General features: G+C 45.2%; 1 protein-coding gene across 2 annotated transcripts; it reads left to right on the top strand.

The window, feature by feature from the left end:
- Positions 1-2,702: 2,702 nt before the first annotated feature.
- tirap (toll-interleukin 1 receptor (TIR) domain containing adaptor protein) lies at positions 2,703-26,299 on the top strand. Of its 2 annotated transcripts, XM_059957214.1 has the most exons (4): positions 2,703-3,068; positions 3,954-4,103; positions 21,262-21,834; positions 24,633-26,299. In XM_059957214.1, exons 2-4 carry the CDS (start codon positions 4,097-4,099, stop codon positions 24,737-24,739), a joined length of 687 nt encoding a protein of 228 aa, XP_059813197.1. In that variant the 5' UTR covers positions 2,703-3,068; positions 3,954-4,096; the 3' UTR covers positions 24,740-26,299. The 2 variants fall into 2 exon arrangements, 1 of the variants encoding a protein (XP_059813197.1); XR_009509111.1 differs by lacking the exon at positions 21,262-21,834 and having other exon boundaries at positions 2,726-3,068.
- Positions 26,300-27,435: the final 1,136 nt, after the last annotated feature.

The following is a 27,435-nucleotide window of genomic DNA, read 5'->3' as shown; positions in this document are numbered from 1 at the left end:
GTGAATAATGGTATCCTGCTGCAAGAGTTTTGCATCCTGATTCCTCCAAGCCTTTTCCACTGTTGATTAGACATGGCGGGAGAGTGGTGGAATTCACTCCACAGGCATGAGTTCAAATGCAACAGCTTGGGGAACATTTCAGAATAAAAGCAGGCATCCCATACACTGCAGTATAGACTAGGTGAATAGTCGCAGTAATTTTGCTGGAGTGTGTCCTTGTGACAGAGTATAGTAGATCTAAATCATCCTCCTCCACAACCTGAGCTGGGCTGGTATTTCAGATGTAGTGTACAGGCAGCACTGCATTATTGCACATTGGTATTGAGGCATCATTTGACTAACTATAGCTTTAAGAAACCTGAGGAAAATTAAAACCAAATGTAATCAAGATTTAACTCCACCAACTGACAGCTAGTGCAGAAGATAGTTTCGGAGCCTTTGCACACCACTCGTGCAGAAGTTCCTTTGGGTGGTTGCCAAATCTACTGTACCTCCAAGGGGGTAGCATTATTACAAAGCCAGCAATCAGAAGATAGGGGTTTAAATCATGCCGTTATCTCTAAGGAATTTGTACATTCTTCCTGTGATTGTGTGGGTCTCCTCCCACGTTCCAAAAGAGATGAATGGGTTAGGGTTCATAAATTGTGGGCAGGCTATGTTGGTGCTGGAGGTGGGGGGCCACTTGTGGGCTGCCCCCAAGCACATCACAAATGATGCATTTCAATGTATGTGCCAATGTTTGTATGACAAATGAAGCTAATCTAATCTTTAAGTCCCAAACTCTAGTTGTTTCTTAAGTTGTCCATAATAAAACTTGAAGTGTCATTGTTCTTTTGATTGCCCAGCTTCATTTACAATTTTTCTTATGTAGCATCTGGACAACGTCAAGCATGTAACAGGCAAGTATTCAGAAAAGATCACTCGCAGAGAAGGAATGAACTGCAACACATGGGATACCACCATCTGCAGGTTTCCCTCTCAAGGTGCACACTGCCTTGCCTTGGAAATTTATCACTGTTCCCTTATCATCACAGGTCTAATTCCTGAAACTCCCAACAGCATTGCTGAAACACCACCAGCAGAGGGACTTCATGGTTCCACCACCTTCTAAAGGGCTATTTAGGATGAACAGTAAATTCTGTGCATTGGAGAAAGTGACTCTGTGTTCCTGACTGCTTGACCATCCACATCTTCAGGCAAGATCTACAGCAAAAGTAAATTTAGATTCATTGATGTGCAATATCCCGTCCACTATCTTTAGCATTTCCCCTAGTTTAGTCACAGTTTTTGTATAGGGTCAAATTTATCTCCCTTCAAGTGAAGATATAAAAGAATACTATGGATGTTCTGTTCCCCTCTTAGCTCTCCTAGGCACCAATCTTAGGAGGCCATTCTGCTCATCAAGCCTATGCTGGCTCTCACAATAGCAAGCCTATTAGTCCTATTCTCCTCCATCCATTTAGCTCATTCTCTTTCACAGAAGCCTTAAGTCCTACACCACTAAGTTAAAGATCAGGCACTTCCCTTCAACTTCCTAGCCACAACCTTAATCATTACAAATAATCTCTTCTCTGGCTTCCAGCCAGTACAGGCATTGATTTTAACCGACGTTTCGATGACAGGCTCTGCCAACTTCATCAAGGATGATGCCTGGGCATGTCTCGTCCGGTGGCATTTATACCCACATTGTCCATCCCTCCTGATTGGTTAGTCCTCATCCAATCAGGTTTCCGCACTTCCACCTTGTTTACAATCAAGCTCCAGTTCATTCTTAGAGCGAGATCTTCATCTTTGTTAAAATTCTTTTCTTCTAGTTTTGTTTCAATGGCTTCCTTCACCAGGCAGTCCCAAAAACCATTGGTGTGGCACAGTAGTTTAGTGCCAGTGAAGTCAATTCTATGGTCATTGCAAATGCAATGTTCTGCTACCACCAATTTCTCCGGGTAACCCAAATGGATACACCTCCTGTGCTCCTTGATGCGGGTTTCCACCGTGCATCCCATCTGGCTGATATACGCTGCTCCACATTCACAGGGAATCCTGTAAACACTAGCTGTCCTGAGTCCCAGGTCATCTTTGACCCACATAAGCTGTGATCTGAGCCGCCTCATCAGTTTGTGGATGGTATTAATCCGGTATTTCTTCATGGTCCTGATGATCCTTAACAGAAACTGTGGAAATATAAGAAAGATGGGTGGTAGCAATGGGTTCCTTCTCGTTAGGTTTCCTGGCATTTAAGGGCCTGATTGATTCCTTCACGTTGTAGCCATTCTGTAGGAACATCATATGTAGTCATTTTATTTCCTCTTGGAGACTCTCTGGGTCCGAAATAGTTTCGCACAGTTAATCAATGTAGAAAGAACTGCTCTATGTTGGGAAGCCTAGAGGAAAAGAGTTTCATCAAAAATGAAGGTCTAGCTCTAACAACTGGAATTTGATTGTAAACAAGGTGGGAGAGGGGAAACCTGATTGGATGAGGACTAATCAATCAGGAAGGACAGGCAAAGGAGGGGGGGGGGGGGTGTAAATACCACTGGACTATACATGGCCAGGCATCATCCCTGATGAAGATGGCAGACTTTGTCATTGAAACATTGGCTAAAATTGATACCTGTACACAGCTGGAAGCCCAAGGAGGATTTATTTGTCATAGGCCAGGAAAAGCATTAGATCCTTTTTCACCTAATCATTTAGCAACATGATAAACACTGCACTAAATTTTGTTTTTGTTTGTTCTAATAGTATTCTTTCTTTTGAAAATTTTGTGTGACTTATGTTCATTTTTTCTTGCGGATATTGCTATGTGCCTGAGGCGCTTCTGCAAATATGTGGATTTGACAACAAACACAACTTTGACTTCGTTGTCCCGAGATGCCAGGTCGGGAAAGTGTGTTTTCACCGCGTAACCTCCACCCTAAGCGATTTCCGCTTTATCAGGAAGTAGGTGCAACAGAGGCGAGGCGAGGGTTGACGTTGATTGGAGTTTGTGCTGTGGCGGCCTCGGGGGGCAACGGCAAGACGCCCTATTTCCTCTTCAGCCGAGATGCAGAATATTTCTTTCAGGACAGGTATGGTGTAGCAAGTTTCTGTCTTTTTATTTTTTTGTATTTACCGAAATTTCCTCTTTTTAAAAGTAGAATGCGTTCATCCAACGGGAAAGGTAATTAACCCGCGTGCACGGGGACTTTATCGGGGCATGATGTCCCCTTCTCCTCGGCATGGAAACCAGGCAAATAGCAGGCCCTTCGACCCACCGAGTCCACTTGGACTATCGGTCGCCCATTGCACCAGTCGTACGCTATTGTCGATTCCTTCCGATGCCGGCACTCACACACATTTGGGGCAACTTCCAGCGGCTAATTAACCTACGAGCCTACGTTTCCTTGAATTGTACCGACGCGAAGGGAGTGCAGATGCTGGAAATGTGGAGCAACGCACAGAAAGCTGGAGGAACCGAGCGGGTCGGGCGGCAAGTGAGGAGGGAATTGGACAGTCGATGTTCCGGGTCGAGAGACTTCACCGGGCTTGAGCTGTGGGAGAAAACCCACGCGCATCTGGATTGAATCCTGCTCTCCGTTGCCGTGAGGCTGCAGCTCTACTCGCTGTGCCACATCAGCTGTTTTGTTTTGATTTGCCAGGAATAGATCATTATTTGACACTTATTTGAAAATGTTTGCAAATGCTTCACACGTTTCTTTAACACTCACGCTGGCCTCTGCCTTCACTGAGGAGGGAAATGTTTGTGGAGTCTGTTTATACTGACCTGCTGAACCAATGTTTGGGATAGATATGATGTAAAGTTTTCCCTGTTCTGTCAGTGTTAGTGAAGATGTTCCATTTCTATGCTATTCTTCTGCATCGTCTTAGTGTTTTAACAGTTTTGCAACGTAAGCCTCTCTTCATTGGAGATTAATCTGTTGACGGGAATGCTAATTTAAGTTATCAATTTGCAGAACTTCATCGACTAAGTCACCAAGCTGCTGCATTCGGACAAGACGATCTTCCACTAGTAAGCAGAAGTGAAAGCTGGGGAACAAATTGCCTCTATTGACTATTACACTTTGGTTGTGTGTAATAGGGTCACACTCAGCAACATATGGCTCGTAAGTGTATTTTGTTGAAATATCTCAAATTTGAGTTTATTGTCTTATGCACAAGTACGGAGTGGTGTAATGAAAAGCATAATTGCAACAGCATCACAGGCTCATAGCATCATATAAGCAGCATTCACAAGAAAAACATTAAGCAGAAGTTATGCACATGTAAATTATAAATATGTAGATCTAATGAAGCCATTTGTACTCAAGGTGAAATAGGAGCTTGGTTTTTACATTCTGAGACCTTCAAACAGAGAGAGAGAACAAGAGTCGGGTTCTGAACTGTTCTAGCACAAGGGGAAGTTGATTATTTGTCAGTCTTTGTCTGTAGTTCTTCATAATTCTGTTATATTTCTCTATTCCACTATGAATGTCTTCAAGAAAATGAATCTCAAGGTGACATATACATATTTTGATAATAAATTCACTTTGAACTCTTTCAAAATGTCATCTCAGACCTTTCTCATAAGAATTGGAGCAAATTAGTCCATTCGGCCCATTGAGCCCATTTCATCATGGCTGATTTATTATCCCTCTCATCTGCATTCTACTGCCTTCTCCCCGTAAACTTTGACACCCTGACTAATTAATAACCAATCAACCTCTGCTTTAAGTATACCCAATGACTCGGCCTACAAGGCCGCCTGTGGCAATGAATTCTATAGATTCACCACCCTCTGGCTAAAGAAGTTCTTCCTCATCTCTGTTCCATCATCATATTATGATCACTGACTCCAAAGGATTCCTTTATCTTAAGTTCCCTAATCAAATCTGATGCAATACACAACACCCAATCCAGAACTGTTTTCTTTAGTGGGGCTCAATCACAAGTTGCTCTAAAAAGCCACCTCATAGTCATTTTACAAATTCCCTATCTTGGGATCCAACACCAATCTGATTTTCCCAATCTATCTGCATATTGAAATCTCCCATGACTTTCCCATTCTGTTTAGGATGTCCTATTGTACTTCATAGCCACTAATGGATTCTTGGTACATTGCCACTATTAAGTTGAATTGTAACTGCCAAGTTAATGCAGTAAGGTCTTCAAAACAGCAAGGTAATAACGGCCAGATTGTGTTGTATAATAGATATTAGTCATAACATAAGGGAGATGCCCCTGTCCATGTTTGAACAGAATCCTGCAAGTCTACTTGAGGGAGCAGTGGAGATCTGAAGTTAGCAACCCATCCAAAAGACAGCAGTCCTTTGGGAGTTATACTGGGGCATCAGCCTGGATTCTGGTGTTTAAATGCTATTCTCCCACACCTGTCTTTTAAGGCCACACATCCAATTCCCTGATCATTTTAACTCTACCAAATTGCACCTCAGAATCAGAATTGTTTATAATCACTGACATACGTTATGAAACTTTTTTTTGACAGTACAGTGCAATACCTAAAAGTTATGTGTTATAATTTTTAAAAAGTGCAAAAGAGGAAGAAACGGAAGATGGCAGAGAGGAAGCAGCTGATTCTAAAACATTGCGTGTGCTCTGTCTTGGCTCAGGGGATAATCCAGAAGTCATTCCCTTTGTTGTTCTGCTTTTTAATTGGATTCTAGCAACTTCCTGAAGCTCCGTCTGCAGTAGAAACTTAGTACATATGTAATTAAGAGGTGCCACAGTAGCATAGAAGTTAGTGCGACACTATTACAGCTCGGGGTGTTGTAGTTCGGAATTCAAAACCAACATCATCCACCCCGTGGAATGTGTGGGTTTTCTCTGGGTCCCCTGGTGTTGTGACAGAAATAAATGGTTCTTTGAGTCTCAACAGTAGAAGCCTGGACACACGCAGTTTTAATAATAAGGAATTTATTTACAAGGGGAAGTCAGGTCAACACAAGCAACTACAATACACAGGAAGGGTGTGGGGACAGGGTACGGTTACACATACAAAGAACAAGGGAAAAGCACTACAACAGCTATCCCCCTTGACCTTGGATAGCTGCGGCTCCCTTACCAGGACAAACGATAGACCTTCCCAAACATAAATCAATGCACTTACCTCCAACGAGGTGGTCTGTAAGAGAGGCCGATCCAGGGACAAGTCTCACCTTTTATAGCATGGGGCTGGGTGAGATAATCCAATTAAGGTGACTAATAATTTAGGTGTGCATTGATCAGTTGGGAGGGACCAGATATTGATTGGCATGTGGTGTGTCCTCCGACCAGCCAGGTGACGGTGCGTCTGTCACGTGGCCGGTATCTCTGGATACACTCCACCCCTCGGAAGACGCACCACATAGAATATACCAGAAATAACCAATTTTGAGCAGCTAAGTAAATACAGAGACACTCTAATCAGCTGGCATGCGCAACATAGTAAGGAAATGGCTATGATTACAAGAATGAGTGCGATGGACCAGTGAATGACAGTTGCCCACCACCCCCCAGGGACCCAAACGGCCACTAATTGCCCCATGAGGTGTTGTACTGGAGGAGCTGGTCCCTTGATTTTTGAATTTTAGCCACCGAGTCCCGAATGTGAGCGGCCAAGTGAGTGATGTTGCTGGACTCATCAGGGATAAAGGTACAGCATTCCTCACCAACCACTGCACACGTTCCTCCATCAGCAGCGAGTCGGTAGTCCAGTGCCATTCGGTTCTGCAGGGCGACCATCCTGACAGGGGTCAGTTCTGCCGCCGTTCGGGTGAGGGCATCCTCCGTGTGTTGCAGGGCCACTGCCGTCTCGTTGGCCAGAGTCTCGAGCGCGCTGGTCATCTGGATCACCTCCCGGGACAGCCGGGCCGGACCATAACTGGGAAAGGCTATCATCCAGAACCTCTCTGCCTCTGTAATTGCCCTCTTGTCCCGGTGGCCGCTGTACGCCGGATGCTCCCCAAGGTCATTCAGGGGGTGGATGAAGGGCACCACATAAGCTGGACAGCAGCAGCCGTACCAGCTCGTGGGGAGCCACGGGTAGGCGCAGTGGCCGCAGATCCAGTGGGTCCCGTTTAGAGTCCAGGGAGCTCCCAGCTTAGCGGCAGTGGTCACTGGGGCACCCGACTACCAGTTTCGCTGACAGTTGCTGTGACCAACGGAAAAGTTAGAAGTGTGCGCATTGCGGAGTCTGCACCAGCATTCGTCAGGTCTACTCAGTGCCTGTGGAATAACTCTGAGGGTGGGGACTCGGGTGGAGGTCAGATTGTAGGAAGGGAAATACCAGTTCCTGAAGCACCCACCCCATTGGGGGTCAAGGGAAGAGATGTTGTGTAGTGGGGAGGAGAGTGGTGGGGGACTGCCAGCAGGGCCCCCCCAAACAGATATACCAAAACCAGCAGGAGCAAACAGTCTGTGTAAACAGTTCATCTCGATGTCATCCAGCGGGATCGGTGTGAGTGGCAGTGCATAATCAGTGTGTGCTGGGGCCCACAAGCAGATCCAGCAGTCCGATCTGTTGGTGTTGCTGGCAAACTTGTAAGCGACCCTGAGGAAGATGTTGGCAGCTGTCACGGAGCCGAGCATCGCAGCGACCAGGAGGGATGACTGGAGTCGCACCATTGTCCTGTAGAGGGAGACGGGGGTGGAGGGGTGGGGGTAGGTGTAGCAGGAAACTCATTCCCGTTTGAATAAGTGCCGGGTATGTATACAGGACAAATCAGATTTGCCTGGAATGGCAACCCAGCGGGTGCCCCTTGGACCGCACGCGACAATTTCTCCCTTTCTGGGGAGGCTCTGTGGCTGTCGGATCCATACTCTGCCTGAGTCCTCGGTCTCGGGGGGTTTGGTGGTTTCCCAGTCGGGAGATGGGGACTGTGCCAGGTGGCGGGCCAGTGGGGATCCCCCTTGGCTAGTGGGCCGTGTGTTTAACTGGTTGACGGCCTGCTAAAGGACACTTAGCCACCCCTGCAGTGTGCGACAGGGTATCAGAGTGCGGATTTTTTCCTTGAGTTCATTCTTTCAATTAAGCCCGATGCCTGGGGGTGGTGGGGTATATGGAACAGCCACGAGATCCCCACCTCAGCCGCCCAGATCTGGGCTTTGGTCCCAGCAAAGTGTGAGCCCTGATCGGATTGTACCTCCCATGGGACCCCATAGAGAGAGGAGAGGTGCTGTAATCCTCTGATGGTGCCGTTCTGGTCGACCCTCTCAAAGGGCACTGCCACCAGGACACCCGAGTATGTGCCCACCATCGTGAGGACATACTGCTTCTTATTCTGTCGCGGGAGCGGTCCAATATAGTCGATTTGCCATACCTGACCCGCTCCAGTGCCGCGACGAATGTGGCCCGGTGGCCCTATCGGCTAGTCCCGTGGCCTGACTTGCTGGCAAATGGGGCAGTTATCTACAGAGGTTTTACATTGATCGAGTGTCAAGGTGACACCGAATTGTTCAGCCCAGTGCCGCATGCCATCGGCCCCCAAGTGGCCACCTTTGCGGTGTGCCCACTCAGCTAGTGCACTGGGGTCTGTGTCAGGGGTGGAAGTGGTGGCAGATGATATTTGGGCAGCCTGGTCCACAGCAGCGTTAAACGTTGCCTCTTCATTATCTTTCGGGAAATTTTCCTGTGGGTAGCCTGGTCCCAAATGAAACGCCAGTGGTGCTGTCCCCCAAGGGGACGTCCGTGTATTTCCCACCCCATGTCTTGCCACTGGGCCATCCACACTGCAATGCCGTTAGCTACTGCCCAGGAGTCAGTCTAGATGTGGACTCGTCCGGTAGTGTTTTGGAGGGTGAGGGCTACTGCCGCCAGCTCAGCAAGTTGACTGGAACCCCCCCCCCCCCGGTGGTTAAAATTCTACCCGTGGTGGGATGAAGTGCTGCCGCTTTCCAAAATTGTTTACCCCCTTTCCAGTGGCTGGAGCCGTCTGTGAACCAGGCGCGCAGTTTGCTGCCGGTGTCGAGGGAATCGAAGGGTGGACCCCAACATGCTGGGGAGGGCTGTACCTCGGGGATGTCCGGGGCAGAGTCCTGGGACTGGGGGAAAGCCATGACTTGTTCATGGAGGCAGCTGACCCCTTCAGGACCGGGTTCAGCTCGGTCTGCAATGTACCACTTCCACTTGACAATGGAGGACCTCTGGGCACGGCCCTCCTTGTGGGTGGAATCGGGGGACTTGACCCATCGCATTATGGGGAGATGGGGGCGAAGGACGACAGGGTCGGTGCCTGTTTGCTGTTCTGTGGCGAGGAGTGCCAGGTAGCAGGCTAGCAGCTGGCGTTCGAAGGGGCTGTAGCGCACTGCCGCTTCAGGTAGGGACTTAGTCCAGAAGCCGAGGGGGACTCTATGCCCTGGGGTCTTCTGCCAGAGGCTCCACTTGGCGACCGTCTCGCTCGCTGAGACCTGTAACTCAAAAGGCAGACCTGCCTGGCTGGAAGAAAGTGGCATGGCTTGTTCCACCACTAGTTTCGCTGTATCAAAGGCAGCCTGTTCCGCTGGCCCCCAGAGAAATGTGGATTTTTTCCTGCAGATCCTATAGAGCGGCCGGAGAAGCATGGCCAAGTGGGGTATATGTTGCCGCCAATAGCCTAGGAGCCCCATGGATCTCTGTGTGACAGTTTTATTTGAGGGGACGGCAAAATTTAAAATTTTATTTTTGGCGGCATCGGGTATGTTTCTGTGCCCGGAGTTCCATTGTACTCCGAGGAAAATGACACCCTGGCTGGGGCCCTGTATCTTTTCCATATTAATGGCCCACCCCCTTCCCCTGAGGGATTCGATTAGCATGTGAAGGGCCTTTGACACAATGGAGAAGAATATCGTCTATATCAGGGGTCGGCAACGTTTACCACTGAAAGAGCCAATATGGACCCAATAAGGGTGACAATGTCAGGCCAGCCTTGTTCAATTGCCTATAATCAACGGTCATCCGCCAGGAGCCGTTCCTCTTACGGACGGGCCAAATAGGGCTATTGAAAGGCGAGGTAGCGGTTCTAATAATCCCCTCCCGTAACAGGGCTTGAATGGAGTCTGCGATTTCTTGGCGCCCCCCCGGCACTCTGTACTGACTGTTACAGATGATCTTGGAGGGAGGGGGAATATAACAATTGGCTCCCACTTAGCCGCCCCGACGACAATAGTGGCTCGCGCGATGCCGAAGGTGAACTTGCCCCTGTTTGTTTCAAGTGATTGTCCCTTTAAAACATTGATCCCGAGGATACATTCCGGGGAGGAGGCAATAAGGACTTGTACACGTCTGGGGAAATGGTTGCCTATGGCTAGGCGAAGGGTGACCTCCCTAGCTGGTAACAGGGAGCCCCCCAGTCCCTCTGTCTGCATGTCCGTACCCCTCCATAAGGCAGGATTGCCTGGGATTATCGTGTGCTGGGCACCTGTGTTGACAAGCGCCATCCACCTCCCTTTCCCCAATGTACTGTGACGGGTATATGTGGCCTCAGGTCCACCTCTGTGTGTTTCCCTTTCCCCAATGTACTGTGACGGGTATATGTGGCCTCAGGTCCACCTCTGTGTGTTTCCCTTTCCCCAATGTACTGTGACGGGTATATGTGGCCTCAGGTCCACCTCTGTGTGTTCCCCTTTCCCCAATGTACTGTGACGGGTATATGTGGCCTCAGGTCCACCTCTGTGTGTTTCCCTTTCCCCAATGTACTGTGACGGGTATATGTGGCCTCAGGTCCACCTCTGTGTGTTTCCCTTTCCCCAGTGTACTGTGACGGGTATATGTGGCCTCAGGTCCACCTCTGTGTGTTTCCCTTTCCCCAGTGTGCTGTGACGGGTATATGTGGCCTCAGGTCCACCTCTGTGTGTTTCCCTTTCCCCAGTGTGCTGTGACGGGTATATGGGGCCTCAGGTCCACCTCTGTGTGTTTCCCTTTCCCCAGTGTACTGTGACGGGTATATGGGGCCTCAGGTCCACCTCTGTGTGCTTCCCTTTCCCCAGTGTACTGTGACGGGTATATGTGGCCTCAGGTCCACCTCTGTGTGTTTCCCTTTCCCCAATGTACTGTGACGGGTATATGTGGCCTCAGGTCCACCTCTCTGTGTTTCCCTTTCCCCAGTGTACTGTGACGGGTATATGTGGCCTCAGGTCCACCTCTGTGTGTTTCCCTTTCCCCAGTGTACTGTGACGGGTATATGTGGCCTCAGGTCCACCTCTGTGTGTTTCCCTTTCCCCAGTGTACTGTGACGGGTATATGTGGCCTCAGGTCCACCTCTGTTTCCCTTTCCCCAGTGTACTGTGACGGGTATACCTGGCCTCAGGTCCACCTCTCTGTGTGTTTCCCTTTCCCCAGTGTACCGTGACGGGTATATGTGGCCTCAGGTCCACCTCTGTGTGTTTCCCTTTCCCCAATGTACTGTGACGGGTATATGTGGCCTCAGGTCCACCTCTGTGTGTTTCCCTTTCCCCAGTGTACTGTGACGGGTATACCTGGCCTCCGGTCCCCCGGGGGGGGGGGGGGGGGGGGGAAGGGCGAGATAGCAAATGTACCGGGGGCCCTGGCCTTCATGCTATGGGAGGGGGGAAGAGGGCTGCCACGCCGGGGGTGAGGCACTTTGCTGGTGGAGGTGGGACATTTCCTGCCTGACGAGCTGTCTGAGTTCTGCTTCGAGACAGTTTCAGGCAGGGAGGGTGCGGAGGGTGGCTCGGTGTGGGTGGTCTTTTTGTAAGTAGTCTTCCCCCTGCAATGCTCCTTCCACAGGGCATATAGGTTGGGGGTGGGGATGCCATCTATCTGGTTACGATCCACCCCTGCACGCAGCAGGTCCGTGTACAGCTGCCTGCGTGTATATCTGAGAGGGATAGTGTCTAGGGCCCTTGTCTCGGTCTTGTGGACCTGCGTAGGTGCCCCCCTCTGCATATATTCTAATCCCTCCGGGAGGGTGATGGCATCCCGTATGGTCCTACCGCTGGCTGGTGCCATGAGGGCCAGGATTACTGACTTCAAATCAGGGCACGCGGTAGTGACCAAGTATCCCGTTAGGGCACCAGTCACTCGTGTGTTTTCAAGGAAGTTACGGTCACAGCCACCTTGATAGATGCCGTTGACCAGTGCCTATTCCCTGATAACCCGGGTGCCCTCACTGACCGTACCCCATTGCGGGCGCCCGTGCAGATCCCGCTCCAGATGTGTGGGATAGCGAGCTCGTACCGCGGTCACTACCCGATCCCACAGGGTTGTGCCGTTGTGGATTTCAGCTTGTGGTGCCCGCAGCGCATTGTTTATGCTCTGCTGGTCAGAGAGGCTTCCCAGGGCGCTTGCCTCCTGATGGGAGAGGCTGAGGTTGGGCCCCCCCTCGTCCCACAGCCGGAGCAGCCAGGCCGTGAGGTGCTCGCCTGGTCGTTGGCGGTACCGATCCGCCAACTGGGTCAGCTCCTTGGGGGAGAAGTCCCGGGTCTCCGTGGTCTCGGAGTGACTAGGGGAAGGTCCGGCTGTCTCCCCCTCGTTCTCTTCCTCCCTGCGGTGAACCTGGGACCACATGGTGACGGGTCGGGCATGTTGGAGCTCGGGTGAGAAGGGGGAAGGGTGGTTGTGGGACCTTGGCTCCTCGGGCACCCCCTCGTCGTCACTATCCAGCCAGATGTCCCCATCCCCCAGCCATGCGTCCAGCTTGTCACCACACTGGACTGAGGCTCGAATCTTTTTTTTTAAAATTAGTTTTTTTTTACATTTTCTACATAACTACAGATTAATAAAACCCCAGATCAAAATGAAGAACATTGATACAATGCAAAAATAAACATACAATAACAATATGATACAAAGAAAGACAATTGAAAAAGCACCCAAATTGAAGACAAGTAAAATTAGTATCCTCTCCAAGCCCTGCAACACAAAAAAAACTCCAGACCAATCACAACACAATGTAGAGAATATAAATCAGGACAATCAAACCCCCAAAGCTGTAAATACACTTAGCAACAGAAGATATTAATGCCTACTACCAAAAGAAAAAGGAGCTGAAAGCAAGGGACAGAAAAAAAAACTTTAGTTAAGAGGAAGGTTATGAAAGTACTCAATAAAGGTCCCCAGACCTTATGGAACTTTAAATCCGAATTAAGAACTGAATAATGAATTTTTTCAAGGTCTAAGCAGGCCATAATATCGTTAAGCCATTGAGCATGGTTGGGCAGGGCAACATCTCTCCATCTAAGGAGGATTAAACGGCTAGCCAGGAGAGAGGCAAAAGATAATATTCGACACTTGGTCGAACTCAGACGTAAATCTATCTCACCTCAGAAACCGAACAAAACAATTAAAGTGTTTGGTTCTAGGTGGTGATTCAGAATATACGATAACGTTATGAAGACATCTTTCCAAAATTTCTCCAAGCTAGGACAAAACCAGTACATATGAATGAGAGAGGCCTCACCCCTTTTGCATTTATCACAAAGCGGACTAATGTTAGGGTAAAATAGAGATAATTTAGATTTACACATATGGGCTCTGTGAACAATCTTAAACTAAAAGGCAATGGCGAGCACAAAGAGGTTGAATTAACCGATTTGAGAATCAAGTCCCAAGTCTCATCAGATAAGGAAGTATTTAAATCCTGCTCCCATGCCATTTTAATTTTATCCACATGGGCACGTCGTAAGGATGCTAATTTATCTCGAATAAATGATATTAAACCTTTACCTAGTGGATTAATGGAAAGAAATAAGTCCATAACATTTTTCTCAGGCATTTCAGAATTAAAGGAACAATAAAGTGTGTAATTTGGAGATATCTAAAAAAATGAGCATTGGGCAGATTGAACTTAGCAGAGAGCTGTTGAAAAGATGTGGAGCGATTATCAATAAAAAGATCTTCAAAATGTCTAATGCCCTTCCTATACCAATCATGGAATGTTGAATCATACGTAGTAGGTAAAAAAAAAGGTGATTATGTAAGATAGGGCTAGAAAAGGAAAAACCATGGAAACCATAAAATTTCCTAAACTGAGCCCATATACGCAAAGTGTGCCTAACAAGAGGATTAACTATTAATCTGGACAAACTACTAGGGAGTACAGAGCCAAGAAGTGCAGAGATAAGATAATTCTTTAGTGGAGCTCAACTCCATTGCCACCCAATTAGGGCATTTGGGTTGGCCATGGAAAAAAGACCAAAAGGTAGCACAGCGTATATTGGCTGCCCAATAGTATAAATGAAAGTTAGGTAAAGCCATGGCACCCTCTTTTTTTAGGTTTTTGGAGATGGATTTTATTAATTCTAGAGCGCTTATTCTTCCACAGATATGACAAAATAATAGAGTCTAAGGAGTCAAAAAAAGTTTTAGGAATAAAAATTGGGATTGATTGAAGTAAATATAAAAGTTTAGGGAGAACATACATTTTAACAACATTAATACGACCTACCAAATACATAGATAGAGGTAACAGACTCTGTTTTATAGTATATGAAAGATTGGCAAAATTTTCACAAAAGAGATCGTTAAACTTCCTTGTGACTGTAATCCCAAGATAAGTAAATTGATTATGAACTACTTTAAAAGGGAGATCACAAAATGTTAATTCTTGTGCTTCTTTATTAATTGGGAAAAGTTCACTTTTATGTAAATTAAGTTTATAGCCAGAGAACTGGCTAAACTGGTCAAGAAGTGAAAACATTGGAGGCAAGGATGTAGACGGATTTGAGAGAAAGAGTAATAAGTCATCAGCATAGAGAGAAACTTTATGCTCAACACCCCCTCTCCAAATCCTGGTCAATTCAGGACAATTTCGAAATGCTATCGCCAAAGGTTCTATAGCCAAATCAAAGAGAAAGGGACTTAAAGGGCATCCCTGACAGGTGCCACGTTTGAGGTTAAATAACTGGGATTTCTGAAAATTAGTTAAAACAGAGGCAGTAGGACACAAATACAGCAATTTGGTCCAAGAGATAAAACTTTGACCGAAGTCAAATTTTTCTAAAACTGCAAAAAGGTAGTTCCACTCCATACAATCAAATGCTTTCTCTGCATCGAGGGAAATAACACATTCAGGAATCCCAGTTGGAGGTGAATATAAAATGTTAAATAAACGCCAAATGTTAAAAAAAGGAAGACGGTTTTTAATAAAACCAGTTTGGTCATCAGAAATAATAGAGTGAATTAACAGTTTCTGATCTATAAGCCAAAACTTTAGCCAAGATTTTAACATCAACATTAAGCAAAGAAATCGGCCTATACGAGGAACACTCTGTTGGGTCTTTACCCTTTTTTAATAAAAGAATAATAGATGCCTCATTAAAAGAGGGTGGCAATTTGCCGTAATTAAACGAGTCAGATAATACTGAGAGTAACTGAGGAGAAAGAAGTGAAGAGAATGATTTATAAAATTCTACGGGGAACCCATCAGGTCCAGGAGATTTCCCTGAGGACAATGCAGAAATTGCAAAAGATATTTCTTCTGATGATATAGGTGCATTAAATTTGGCTTTAAAATCAGATGAAAGCGAAGGAATATTCAGATTATTTAAAAAATGATCAACAGAGATATTGTCATTCAAAGATTCAGAGGAATAAAGTCGAGAATAGAAATTTTTAAATGCATCATTAATTTCTAAGTGATCCGATGTAAAGTCTCCATTCTCCTTCCGGATCTTTGTAATATGTTGTTTGGCTTTGGAACGCCTCAGCTGATTGGCTAGAAATTTACCAGATTTGTCACCATGAATGTAAAAGCGATTCTTACTTTCAAGAAGTTGGCGTTCGACAGGTTGAGTAGACAGAAGATTAAATTTAGTTTGAAGTTCTACACGCTTCTTGTATAGTTCAGGGTTCTTAGTTTGAGCATACAGTTGATCCAATTCTTTAATCTGGTTAATGAGGTCTAATCGATCTGCACAGGACATTTGCTGTATAGGAGATTATTTGACCCCTCAAATATGCTTTCATGGCATCCCAGACAATCTGGGATGACACTTCAGGTGATGTATTGGTGTTAAAATAAAAGGTTATCGGATCCTTAATAAATTTTAGAAAATCATCATCCGATAATAAAGTCGAATCAAACCGCCAGTGTTTATTCCTCTGAGGGAGACCAGGAAAGTTCAAAGACAGAGTAATTGGGGCATGGTCAGAAATCAGTATACTCTGATAATCACAAGAATAGACAAATGGAATGAGTTGGTTATCGAGTAAGAAGTAGTCAATTCTAGTAAAGATATGGTGAACATGTGAAAAAAAGGAATAATCTCTCTCAGTAGGATGAAGGAAACGCCATATATCAGAGATACCATAATTAGAGAGAAACGATTGGATAGCTAAGGCAGATTTAGTAGGTGGTCTAGTAACAGAGGACGATTGATCCAAATTAGGATCTAACCAACAATTGAAGTCACCACCCAGTATAAGAGAGTATGAGTTTAAGTCTGGTAGCGAGGAGAAAAAACATTCAAAAAAATTAACATCGTCAAAATTGGGGGCATACAGGTTTGCTAGTACAACTTTAGTATTATATAGTTTACCAGAAACGATAATAAAACGGCCATTTGTATCAGATATCTTATTATGGAGTTCAAAAGGAATATTTGAGTCAATAAGGATGGAGACCCCCCCTAGCTTTAGCGGCAAAGGATGAATGAAAATGCTGACCCACCCACTTTGACAAAAGCCGGGAGTTATCAGAACAACGAATATGAGTTTCTTGAAGGAAAGCAATGTCAGCTTTGAGTTGTTTAATATGTGAGAATACCTTCCTTCTTTTAACAGGATGATTCAATCCCTTTACATTCCAGCTCACAAATTTAAGTGTACTAGCCATTATCAATTGTTAATGCATAGAAGGCAGCAGGCATATAAAAAGTCAAGCAGTACAATAACAGTCTGGGAGCAGAGATGTAAACATAGATTCGTAGAATCAAAACATAAACATGTCCTGAGTAACAAGGGAAAACAATAGAAACAGTGAGTGACGTTAGAACTGGAAAACCCACCCCTCCCTCGCAACCCAAAACTAGACGGCTACCAAAAAAAGCAGCTAGCTCTACCAAAAAAATTAACCCAAATATGACTTCCAGATCTGTGTCATTAACAACAGTTCCGTATAAATACTATAGTAAATGGTAACTAGTTTATGCACTAGAAAATATAATTACAAATAGGAACAACTTCTGCAGAAGTATAAAACTTAATACAAAGAAAATCAAAGGAAAACCAAAACTAACCTACCTGCGAAAAATTATAGAAGATTAAAAGAGGAGAAAAAAAAGGGAGGGAGAAAAGGGGGAAATTATAGATTCAAGGAGAGTACTTATCAACCATTTACAGAAAAAAAAAGCAAAACTTCAACTCTGAATCAACCAACAGGGAGGCCTTCAATAAAAACTCCAAACCTCCAAAACAAGATAGAGTCAATTGTAGAACTCTATAGATAAAGTTATAGAAGAATAAAATAGATTACACAAGTACAATCTAAATGTCCACAAGGAAACATTAAACTCAGAATATCTATTTAGAAAAAATGCACCAAGTCCAGGGAGAGATTGTCTACAGCCCTCAGAGTTTCAATAGATAATGTCTGAGTTATTCAAGTAAAGTCTGAGTCCGGAAGAAATAATTTTACTACGAGAGGTACTTATCCACCATTTTAGAAGGTCCGACCAGGTTCCGAAGAAGACTGGATGGCCGGAAGATTTCCAACAAATGCCTCAGCCTCCTTCACTGATTTAAACCACTTATATTCTCCAGTAGTAAGCGTAATTCGGAGGTCGGCTGGATTTCGAAGAGAGGGTCTAAGTCCACGATCAAAAAGCACTTTCATTACACCTTTAAACTCAGCACGCATCTTCAGAACCTGGGGGGCAAAATCCTCCACAAAACGAATGACTGAATTTTGAAAAGCAAAAGTACCTCTGTGGCGTGCCTCCATAATCAAACGGTTTTTCACCTGGTATTGATGAAAGCACAAAATTACCGGCCGTGGGCGGGAACCCAGAATTGCACGGGGAACGTAGATCCTGTGTGCCCTTTCAAGCTCAGGTGGATTCGGAAGAAATTCTTTCCCAAAAATCTCAGAAAATCGGAAAAAAATTTCACGACAGAACCCTGTTCGGTGGCCTCTGGCAAACCAAGAATTCGTAGATTGCAACATCTGCTCTGGTTTTCAAGATCCACCATTTTGGAAAAAAGTTTACAATTCTTCTCCTCTAGACTGGAGCAGAAAGTTTCAAGGTATTGAACATGACGTTTTAAATCTTCAGCAGTCGAGTCGATGTGAGATAAATGTTCAGCAGGTTCGTCCACTCTAGCGTTGATCTGATCCAATTTGACATCCAGCTGGTTGAAAGAAGTTCTAAATTCCTTTAAAATATCTTCTCGATGCTGTTCCAAAGCAGCAAGAATATCAGTCGGCAAAGCCGTAGTTTCCTTTTTCCCAGTTTTAGTACTTTTGGTAGACATTATAAGATAGATGTGTTCGCAGGCAAGTAAAAGAGACGTAATAAAATACCTAACTAAGGTTTAAGAATGGAGACATATAGTGCAAAGATAGGGAGAATGACAGAGCAAAAGTTCGGAGCAGCTAAACAATTGCCATCTTACCGGAAGGTCCCAGGCTCGAATCTTTAATGGGTCCGGCTGCCAGCCAGACTGACGGGCTGCCCTGGCCTGCTGAAGTTTTATGGGGCGACAGGCAAGTTCAGTTCCCCGAACTTCAAGGTCATCGGCTCGGGCCTGGGCAGCCTGTGCTGCTTCCTTCAGCGTGCAACAATGCTGACTGGGGTCTTCAATTTCCCTGTCCTTCTGACCACACAAGTGCCGCAGGTGATCAGTAATTCTAACCTGGCGTCTCAGCAGGGACGCAAACAACCAGAAGGCACCCCTTTGACTCCCCTTGGCTCTGGGGAACCCTGATTCCTTCAGGAGCGAGACCACATGATGGCCCAGCTTCTCTCCACGGGGCTCTAACTGCTCAGACCAGTCCACTGGTTTCCCGTGGTCTGCCAGCATGCTGGCCAGACTCTCAAATCCCTCCCTTTCATCAGCCCACCCAGGGATCTTATCCTGGGAGCCTGCACTGGCTTTCTTCCCCTTATTCCAGTTGCTGGCAGTGCTTCTCAAAGGGCCTGTTCCGCGGTGTATCTCAATAAGTAAATTACAGTTAATCATGTCATCTCCACATGTTAGAACCGCCACCCATCACTTGCTTTGCACCAAGCTGTTTTTAATCTTTTTATTTACCAAGTAGCAATCTCAGTTACACATTATACTGGCTTGTAATTTACAGGAAATACGGATCTAGTACTTTCCCGACATATATGAAGAATAAGCTCTTCTTGGGCTTCCAGCCAGGCACAAATATCAATTATAATCGATGTTTCAATGACCAACTCTGTCATCTTTGTCAAGGATGATGCCTGGGCATATCTAGTCCGGTGGTATTCATACCTGCATTGTCCATCCCTCCTGATTGGTTAGTCCTCGTCCAATCAGGATTGACCATAGGACTGACTTCGACGGCACAAAACTGCTGTGCTGCACCAATGGCTTTTGGGACTGCCTGGTTAAGGAAGCCATTGAAATAAAACTAGAGGAAATGAATTTTAACAAAGATTAAGGTCTCATTTTAAGCAAGAACTGGAATTCGATTGTAAACAGGAGGGACAAATTGTAGGAGTATAAATACCACTGGGCCAGACATACCCAGACATCATCCCTGATGAAGATGGCAGAGCTTGTCATCGTAACGTCAGTTATAATTGATAACAGTACCTAGCTGGAAGCCTGAGAAGAGTTTATTCGTCACAGTAAATATCTTTCAAACAGAGAAGAAATTGCAGTCCAAGCCCATTGCTCCCATCTCACTCACCAAAATATGTAATTGATTCTTGCAGACCAATGTAGAACTGTACACTCTAGATTGTTGAAACTTTGTTTCTCTTTAGCAGCAGTGTATTCTGCCAATGTCTAGACCAGGGGTAATGAACCTATTAGAGAGTGTTTGCCCAAATTGTTATTAATCTAAAAAAATTACTTGCATCATGGTAATTTCAAAATTAAATTTATCATTGATTAATGAATTAGTAACAATGATTTTGGATTTTTTAAGGAAAAAGGATGAGTCCTTTTGCTTATTTACGTTATCATTGTTTCACTATTACGTACAGTATGAGAAAGATTGAAATAAATGAAGCATTTTAGAACACTTGTTCAAAATATATTAATTTTAATTATGTATTGTGGTGAGCATTCTGTCCATAGTGACAGACGAGGAAGCTCTTTAACTCAACAACAGTTTTATTGTGATAGACAAAAACAGACAGGCACCATGACCCGGAGAGTGAACCCCACCAGTCTCACACAGACGGGGGAGGTGACCATCACACACCCCGGTTACAGTCAGGGTGACCCACAAATACACAAGCAAATAACTGCATAACCCAAGCTAAGATATAACAGTAAACTAACTGGAACTTCCCACCATAATCTCATAAAAGCATTTTAACACAAGAACAATAAACTACTTGTCATTAGAAATGCAGGGGCGGACTGTCGACCACGTCCCCACCCAGAACGTTACAGTATTAAAGAATTGAAAAATACCAATTTCTGAATAGTTTTGTTATTGTACTTATAAATAACATAGTAAATGTGAAGGTGAAATTATAAGCTCTGGTGTATATTCATAAAAGACCAAGGAAATGGAAGTAAACACACTCTCGGTGAGGTAATCATTATGGGTGGGGTTTAAAGAATTGACAGACAGTATTGCATACCACAGGCCAGCAAAAGTTTTGTGTATGTCAGTTTGGATACATGTGCCATGGGTTCTAGCTGTATCGTATCCCTTCATGGTTGCAAAATGAAAATTGGATTTGGCTGTGAAATTTTTATTCGTGAATGGTCAAAATATACAGCGCAGAAACAGGCCATTCGGCCCACTGTCCATGCTCTATCAAGCACTCACTCCATTGTATTCTCTCATTTGCATTGGACCCCCCCTTCCCCCCCCCCCAAGATTCTGCCACTAGGGCCAATTTAAACCAACCCACGTACCTTTGGGATGTGGGAGGGAGACTGGCACATTTGGTAGGGCAGGGAGGTGAAGTGGGAAGGTCAGGGGAGCCTACATGGTCACATGGAGAATGTGCAAACTCCATACTAGAGGTCAGGATTGAATCCTGGGGCCGCCCGTGTCTGTCAACTCTTGTAGTCAAGGTCTTGGCAGGAATGGAGGGGTCCTGATTGAGAGTTGGGGTCCTTTAGAGGAAGGAGGAAATAAGATTAGGAATGTAGAAAACCACTGACAAAGTTTCTTATTTCATTTAAAAAACACACAGGGTTTTTTAGGTGGTTTGGAGACTTAAAGAGGAATAAGAACCGAAATCCAAGTCCTCAGCCAAGCGACACAGCAAAAAGTTCTTGTAAGAACTCAGGGTCCAGCTGCACCAGCTCACGGCCCATTGCTGATCCCACCGCATCCCAAAGGTTTGACAGTAAAGCTCGTTGGAGTAAAGAGTATGATGTGTGCATTTGCCATGCTGAGGATGACATCGGCTATGTGCAAGACTTGGTGTCTTTTCTGGAACTGCATCCGCAAGGTCTGCGCTGCTTTCTGCAGCTCAGGGACTTGGCCCTAGGAGGTGCTATCTGTACTGAGCTCTGCCAGGCTGTCAGGGAAAGCCATTGCTGGGTCCTCATTATTACACCAAGCTTTCTCAAGGACCCCTGGTGTTGGTACCAGATGCAACAGGCATTGTCTGAATCTCCCATTGCCAATGGGCGGGTTATTCCAGTCCGGAAGCATCTGGAGCAGAAGGATTATCCACAGGAGCTGCGCTTCATGTTTGGTATTGACGTCAGACTGGACAAAGAGAATGGATTCCAGAAGATCAAGCATGCTATATTATGTTGTGAGTACCACCTGTGTAAAACCCTGACTAGCTCCAGGTCTCCCTGCTTGAGAACTCGGGTATTGCAGACGATGTCACTAGAATGTTATGAAAGTGTGAGGTGCAGGTGAAGCTGAGAACCTTAGAGCAGCAAAAAGAACCAAATTGTTCAAAATTTGAAGGGTTAGAATAAAGTAGACCAAGTGCTTCCACAAGCAGGAAGGGTTTGCTATATTGGAAAGACATGAGAATTGCATTTAAAAAGCCAGTTCCTGCATGCACTTTCTGTAGGCTTGGTTGGGATGGATTGTCATTACTTTCAAACAGGAATTGAAAAGACTGAATGACAGGAATGTGTGGAGAGATGAGAGGTGGGTTGTTGGGCAATTCTATAGAAGAACTGCCTGAAGTGCAAACTGTGTCCTTCTGTACCATCGAGCTTGCCTCCTAAGTGTATTATACAGGCGAGGTGAGAATGTTTGTGGCTCCCTCTGGGGGAGATTATATAGATTTAGCTCTGGCGCTCAATGACCTTCTTTTAGATTTCTCCCTGCATGAACCCAACCTTCCTTCCAGCAACTCACCCACATGGGATTTCTGTTGTGTTGGTGGTGTCTAGGAATCTGAGCATCTAAGGCCTCACTGTTAAACTTTCTCCTGTCCTGGCCCAGTATCCAAACTTGTTTCTTTCCTGTTAAAACCCAGCAGGCAGGAGTAGAGGACCTATTTGTAAGGCTTATCTTGTGCCAGGTTAGACCTGGTTTGCATCAGACAGGTATTGTCCCGGGGATAATCCCACTCTCTTGGCATGATGCCTCTACTCTACCATGGGAAGCAACGCTGTTGCATAGCGGCAAGCGCATTGCATTGCATTACAGCACCAGCAATCACCGAGCAGGGTTCAATTCCCGCCGCTGTCTGTAAAGAGTTTGTGTGCTCTCCCTGTGTCCTCGAGGGTTTTCTCTGGGTGCGCCGGTCTCTTCTGTACTCACTTCCCTCTGGCTGAAAAAAGATCCTTTTCAACTCACCTCTAAATCCCTTACTCCTTACAGTAAATCTATATCCTCTAGTTTTTATCCTGTCTGATATGAGGAAAGGTTGCCTGTCCTGCAGTCTGCCTGTCTATACCCCTTATTAATATTTTACACCTCAGTCACATGCCCACTTGACCCCTCAGCACCAGGGAGAGCAGACCTGGCTATTACTGGAGTGTGATTGACAAATCCAATGATTGAAGACTTGATTAAAACAAAACTTAATTACAGAATGCACAGGGGACAGAAACAAATGGTGACATTTAGGGAGGAGGTTGTGGTTTTGGTGATTGAGCGATCACGGGACATTGACCTGGCAAACAGCCGCTTGGAACAATGCACGTTTCTCCGAATATTACGGAGCTGAAGGAGGTTAGAGTGGCAGCTGAGGCCAGGTTTTCAAGGCTGAAGTATTGCAGCCCAGAAGGCCAATGTAAGCACAGAGACATACAGCATAGAAATCAGCTCTCCAGCCTAACTGGTTAATTCTGACCAAGGTGCCCATCTAATCTAGTCATATTGCCCGTGTTTGACCCACATCCCTCTGAACCTTTCCTTTCGATATACCTGTCCAAGTGCCTTTTAATGTTGTTAATGTTCCTGCTTCAACCTCTTACTCTGTCAGCTTATTCCAATTATTGATCACCCTCTGGGTGAAAAAGTGGCCTCTCAAGTTCCTGTTTTATCTCTTCCCCCTCATACCCGAAACCTATGCCCTCTAATTCTTGATTCCCTAACCCTGGGAAAAAGACAGTGTGCATTCACACTGTCAAGCCCCTCATGCCACTGGTGATGCGAGTTAAAAATACCTGAGCAGAAATTTAAAGGTTAGCATTGGATTTGGAAGCAAACAGGCAGTTCTCTAGTTGCTTCGTTATAGGAAGGATGTGGAAGCTTTAGAGAGGGTGCAGAGGAGATTTACCAGGATACTGCCTGAATTAGAGAGCATGTCTTATGGGGATAGGTTGAGAGAGCTAGGGCTTTTCTCCAGTGAAGGAGAATGAGAGATAACTGGATGGAGGTGTATAGTTCATGGTAAAAGGAATAGATAGAGTAGATAGCCAGAGACTTTTTCCCAGAGTGGAAAGGGATATAATGAGGGGGCATAATTTCAAGGTGTTTGGTGGACAGTATAGGGGAGATGTCTGAGCTAATTTTTTTTTGCTCAGAGTGGTGGGTGCATGGAACACCCCGCCAGGGATGGTGGAAGAAGCAGATATGTTAGGGACAATTAAGAAATTCTTAAGTAGACACATGGATGATAGGAAAATGGAGGGCTTTTAGGAGGAAAGGGCTAGATTGATCTTGGAGGAGGTTAAAAGGTTTTCACAACATTGTGGGCCAAAGAGTCTGTACTCTTCTCTGTAAAATTACTGATTGAACCTTTTGCAGATTTTTTTCACATTTATCCAGTGAGCGAGTTAAATTGAAAGCTGCTTGGCAGCAGATCTTGAGGTGCTGGGAAGGAGAGAGAGAGGTGCAGCAACAAAGAGGCCCGACATCCAGAGTGAATACAGAGACAAACTGGACCTGTGAGAGACTTACTGAGTGTATGAAGGGCAATGTCTCTGGGGCTGTGCACAGAGGTGAGCGGCCAGTGAGAACACAAGCCTAGCTCCTACTGCTCCCATCACTAATAATGTTCACGTGTATAATACACAGAACAAATGCAATGAAATTGAAATGTCTGTAGCACATGGTACTGGCATTGCTGTGCCTGTCCCTTGCTGCCAGTGTTCCTCTGGAATGCAGACTGGACATTGATATGTGTCTCTTTGTTTGCAGATCTTAAGGAGCTCTGCAGGAAGGATAGAGAGGAGCAGCGACGAAGGGAAATTGAGAGCTGTGTGGATACTGTCAGCAACACAACAGACTTGAACAGGACTTGCTGAACATGTGAAGGCAAATGCGCACGATTCCACCATCACTGAGTTGGGACACTGGAGACAGAGGATTTAGTCCTAATATTTAAAATCAAGAGCATACACGTGCCAATTTCCGTCATGGTGTATATAACTGTCGGTGTGGATTTGTCCATTTCCTAGAGTTTGACCCTGGGATTCGGGGTCCCTTCATCGGCTAGCCCAGGTGTTGGTACTGAGGATTGAAGTCCGAAAGTTGATCAGACGATGAAGCCCGATGGCTGAGGCCTGGATACTGCAGACTGGAGGCCTGTCCTGGAGTTTGCTTTGTTGCCTTTTGTGCTCTTTGTGGTGCTGATGAGCATTGTGAGCGTGCTCTGTTGGCACCGGAATGTATGCCAACACTTGCAGGCTGCCCCCAGCACATCCTTGGGTGTGTTGGTTGTTAATGCAAATGACACATTTCACTGTATGTTTCAATGTACATGTGATAAATCTGAATCTAAATCTTTGTAAGTGTGTCTTTGTACAGTATTTGCATCTGGCTGTGTATGATTCTGTTTTTACACTCTAGGTTCAGTACTGTGCAAAAAGTCTTTAGGTAGATATAGCTAGGGTGCCTAACACTTTTTCACAGTACTGCATTTGTCAACATGCAGCGGAGAATGAGTTTGTAAATCTGGAAGGCGCAAAGGATATTGGGAATGGTGAAGGTGCAGCACTATGGGAGGAGTGTGAGGCAGGTGGCAGATGAGTGCCAGGGATGGGAGTGGGTGCACGCACGCAGATACACCCAGCCATGAGACACCAGGCAAGGTCATTTGATTCCAAACAATTGATTTATTGATCATTGCAGAATGTCTCCCTGGTGCTTCCTGCTCCCTCCCCTCTTCCCCCTTTTCCCCCTTTTCCCAAACATGATTTCCCCTCTCCCTGCCCCCTTCCCACTTTCAGTTCACAATAGAGACCCATATCAGAATCAGGTTTTTCATCACTCACACGTCATGAATTTTTTTTGTGTAACGCAGTTCAGTGCAATACCTAAAATTTCTACAGTACTGTGCAAAAGTCTTCGACACCCTAGCTATATGTATGCGCCTAAGACCTTTGCACAGGACTGTATGTGGGTGCTTACTCTAATATTTTATCTCTTTTGACAGTACTTCTCCCAGGCTTACAGATATTAATTGAAAACTGACACAAGTTGATCTTCGCACTGGATTTCTTGTCTATGTTGAGGCAAGGTGAAGTACATGGTTGGACCTTTCAAGCTATGGTTTTTTTAATGGAGTTTTCCCTCACATTTCTAGAGTTGTGAAAGGGCAGTGACAAGTGGGCTGTCACGTTGTGATCAAAGAGAAATTTTATTTTTCTACAATGTTCTTATGATTGGAGTTATTGGTGCTTTAAAGGAAATGATTGGCAAATTCAACTGTCAGTCACACCCAGAAATGGTTAAGATTGATTTTATCCATGCAAGTTGTCATAACAACTTCCTTCTGTTTATGGAGAAATAATAATTACTTTCATATTCTGTAATTTTGGCCTTGAGATCTGTTGTCAATTAAAGGGATCAGATAAAACACAGCAGACTATGACTCCGCCTAATAGATGTACTTTATTTATCATAATCAGTTCAAACTCAAAGATTCACTACAGAGTTCAAAAAGTTACTTAACTTCATAGTTCCACAGTTCTTGTACTTCCACAACTTCTTAGGTTATCTCTACAATTTCCAAAACATACAACCCATATGTAGATATTACCACATTCATCAAGAGCGGTTGTGTTTTTCTGAGTCCAAAACCTGGGCCTCTGCAACTGGATCCTTGACTTCCCCATTGGGAGACCAGGCTGTGCGAATCAGAAGTAACATTTCCTCCTAAACGCCAATCAACACTGTCGCATCTCAAGGATATGTGCTTAGCCTACTGCTTTACTCTCTCTACACCCACGACCGTGGCTAGGCACAGCTCAAACACCATCTATAAACTCGCTGATAACTTTTGGCAGAATTTCAGATGATGATGAGGAGGCATACAGGAATGAGATATATATCAGCTGGATGAGAGGTGTTGCAATAACAACCTTGTTCTCAATGACAGCAAGACCAAGGAACTGGTTGTGGACTTCAGGGAAGGGAAGTTGAGGAAACACACACAAATCCTATTGAATTGAGTGGTCGGCAGTGGAAAGGCTGAGCAGCTTCAAGTTCCTGGGTGTCAACATTTCTGAAGATCTATTGCGGGTCTAACATATTTATACAATTATGAAGAGGGCATGTCAGTGGCTATATTTCATTAGGAGTTTGAGGAGATTTTGTATGTCACCAAAGACTAGTATTTCTACAGATGTACTGCAGAAAGCATTCTAACTGGTTGCATCTCGGCAGGCATAGAGGGGCCACTGCACAGGATTGGAAAAAGCTGCAGAAGGTTGTAAACTTCAGTCTCCTCCATCATGGACACTGGCTTCTCGAGCATCTTCAAAGGGCGATGCCTCAAAAAGGCAGCATCCATCATTAAGGACCCCCATCACCCAGGATATGTTCTCTTCTCATTAGTATCATCTGAGAGGAGGTACAGGAAGAGACACACTCAACATTTTAGGAACAGCTTCTTCCCCATCAGATTTCCGAATGGATAATGAAACCATTAAAACTTATTATTTTATGTATTGTACTGGTGATGCAGAACAACAAATTTCATGACATGTGATTCTGATCC

Source organism: Hypanus sabinus, chromosome X2 (assembly GCF_030144855.1).
Source record: "Hypanus sabinus isolate sHypSab1 chromosome X2, sHypSab1.hap1, whole genome shotgun sequence".
NCBI lineage: Eukaryota > Metazoa > Chordata > Chondrichthyes > Myliobatiformes > Dasyatidae > Hypanus > Hypanus sabinus.
Note: the sequence above shows the minus strand (reverse complement) of the source record. Positions and strands in the feature narration are given on the sequence as shown.

Coding starts and splice junctions, on each gene's coding strand:
- tirap (XM_059957214.1), top strand. Junction 21,835..24,632: donor CAAGCATGCTATATTATGTT/GTGAGTACCACC, acceptor CTTTGTTTGCAG/ATCTTAAGGAGCTCTGCAGG.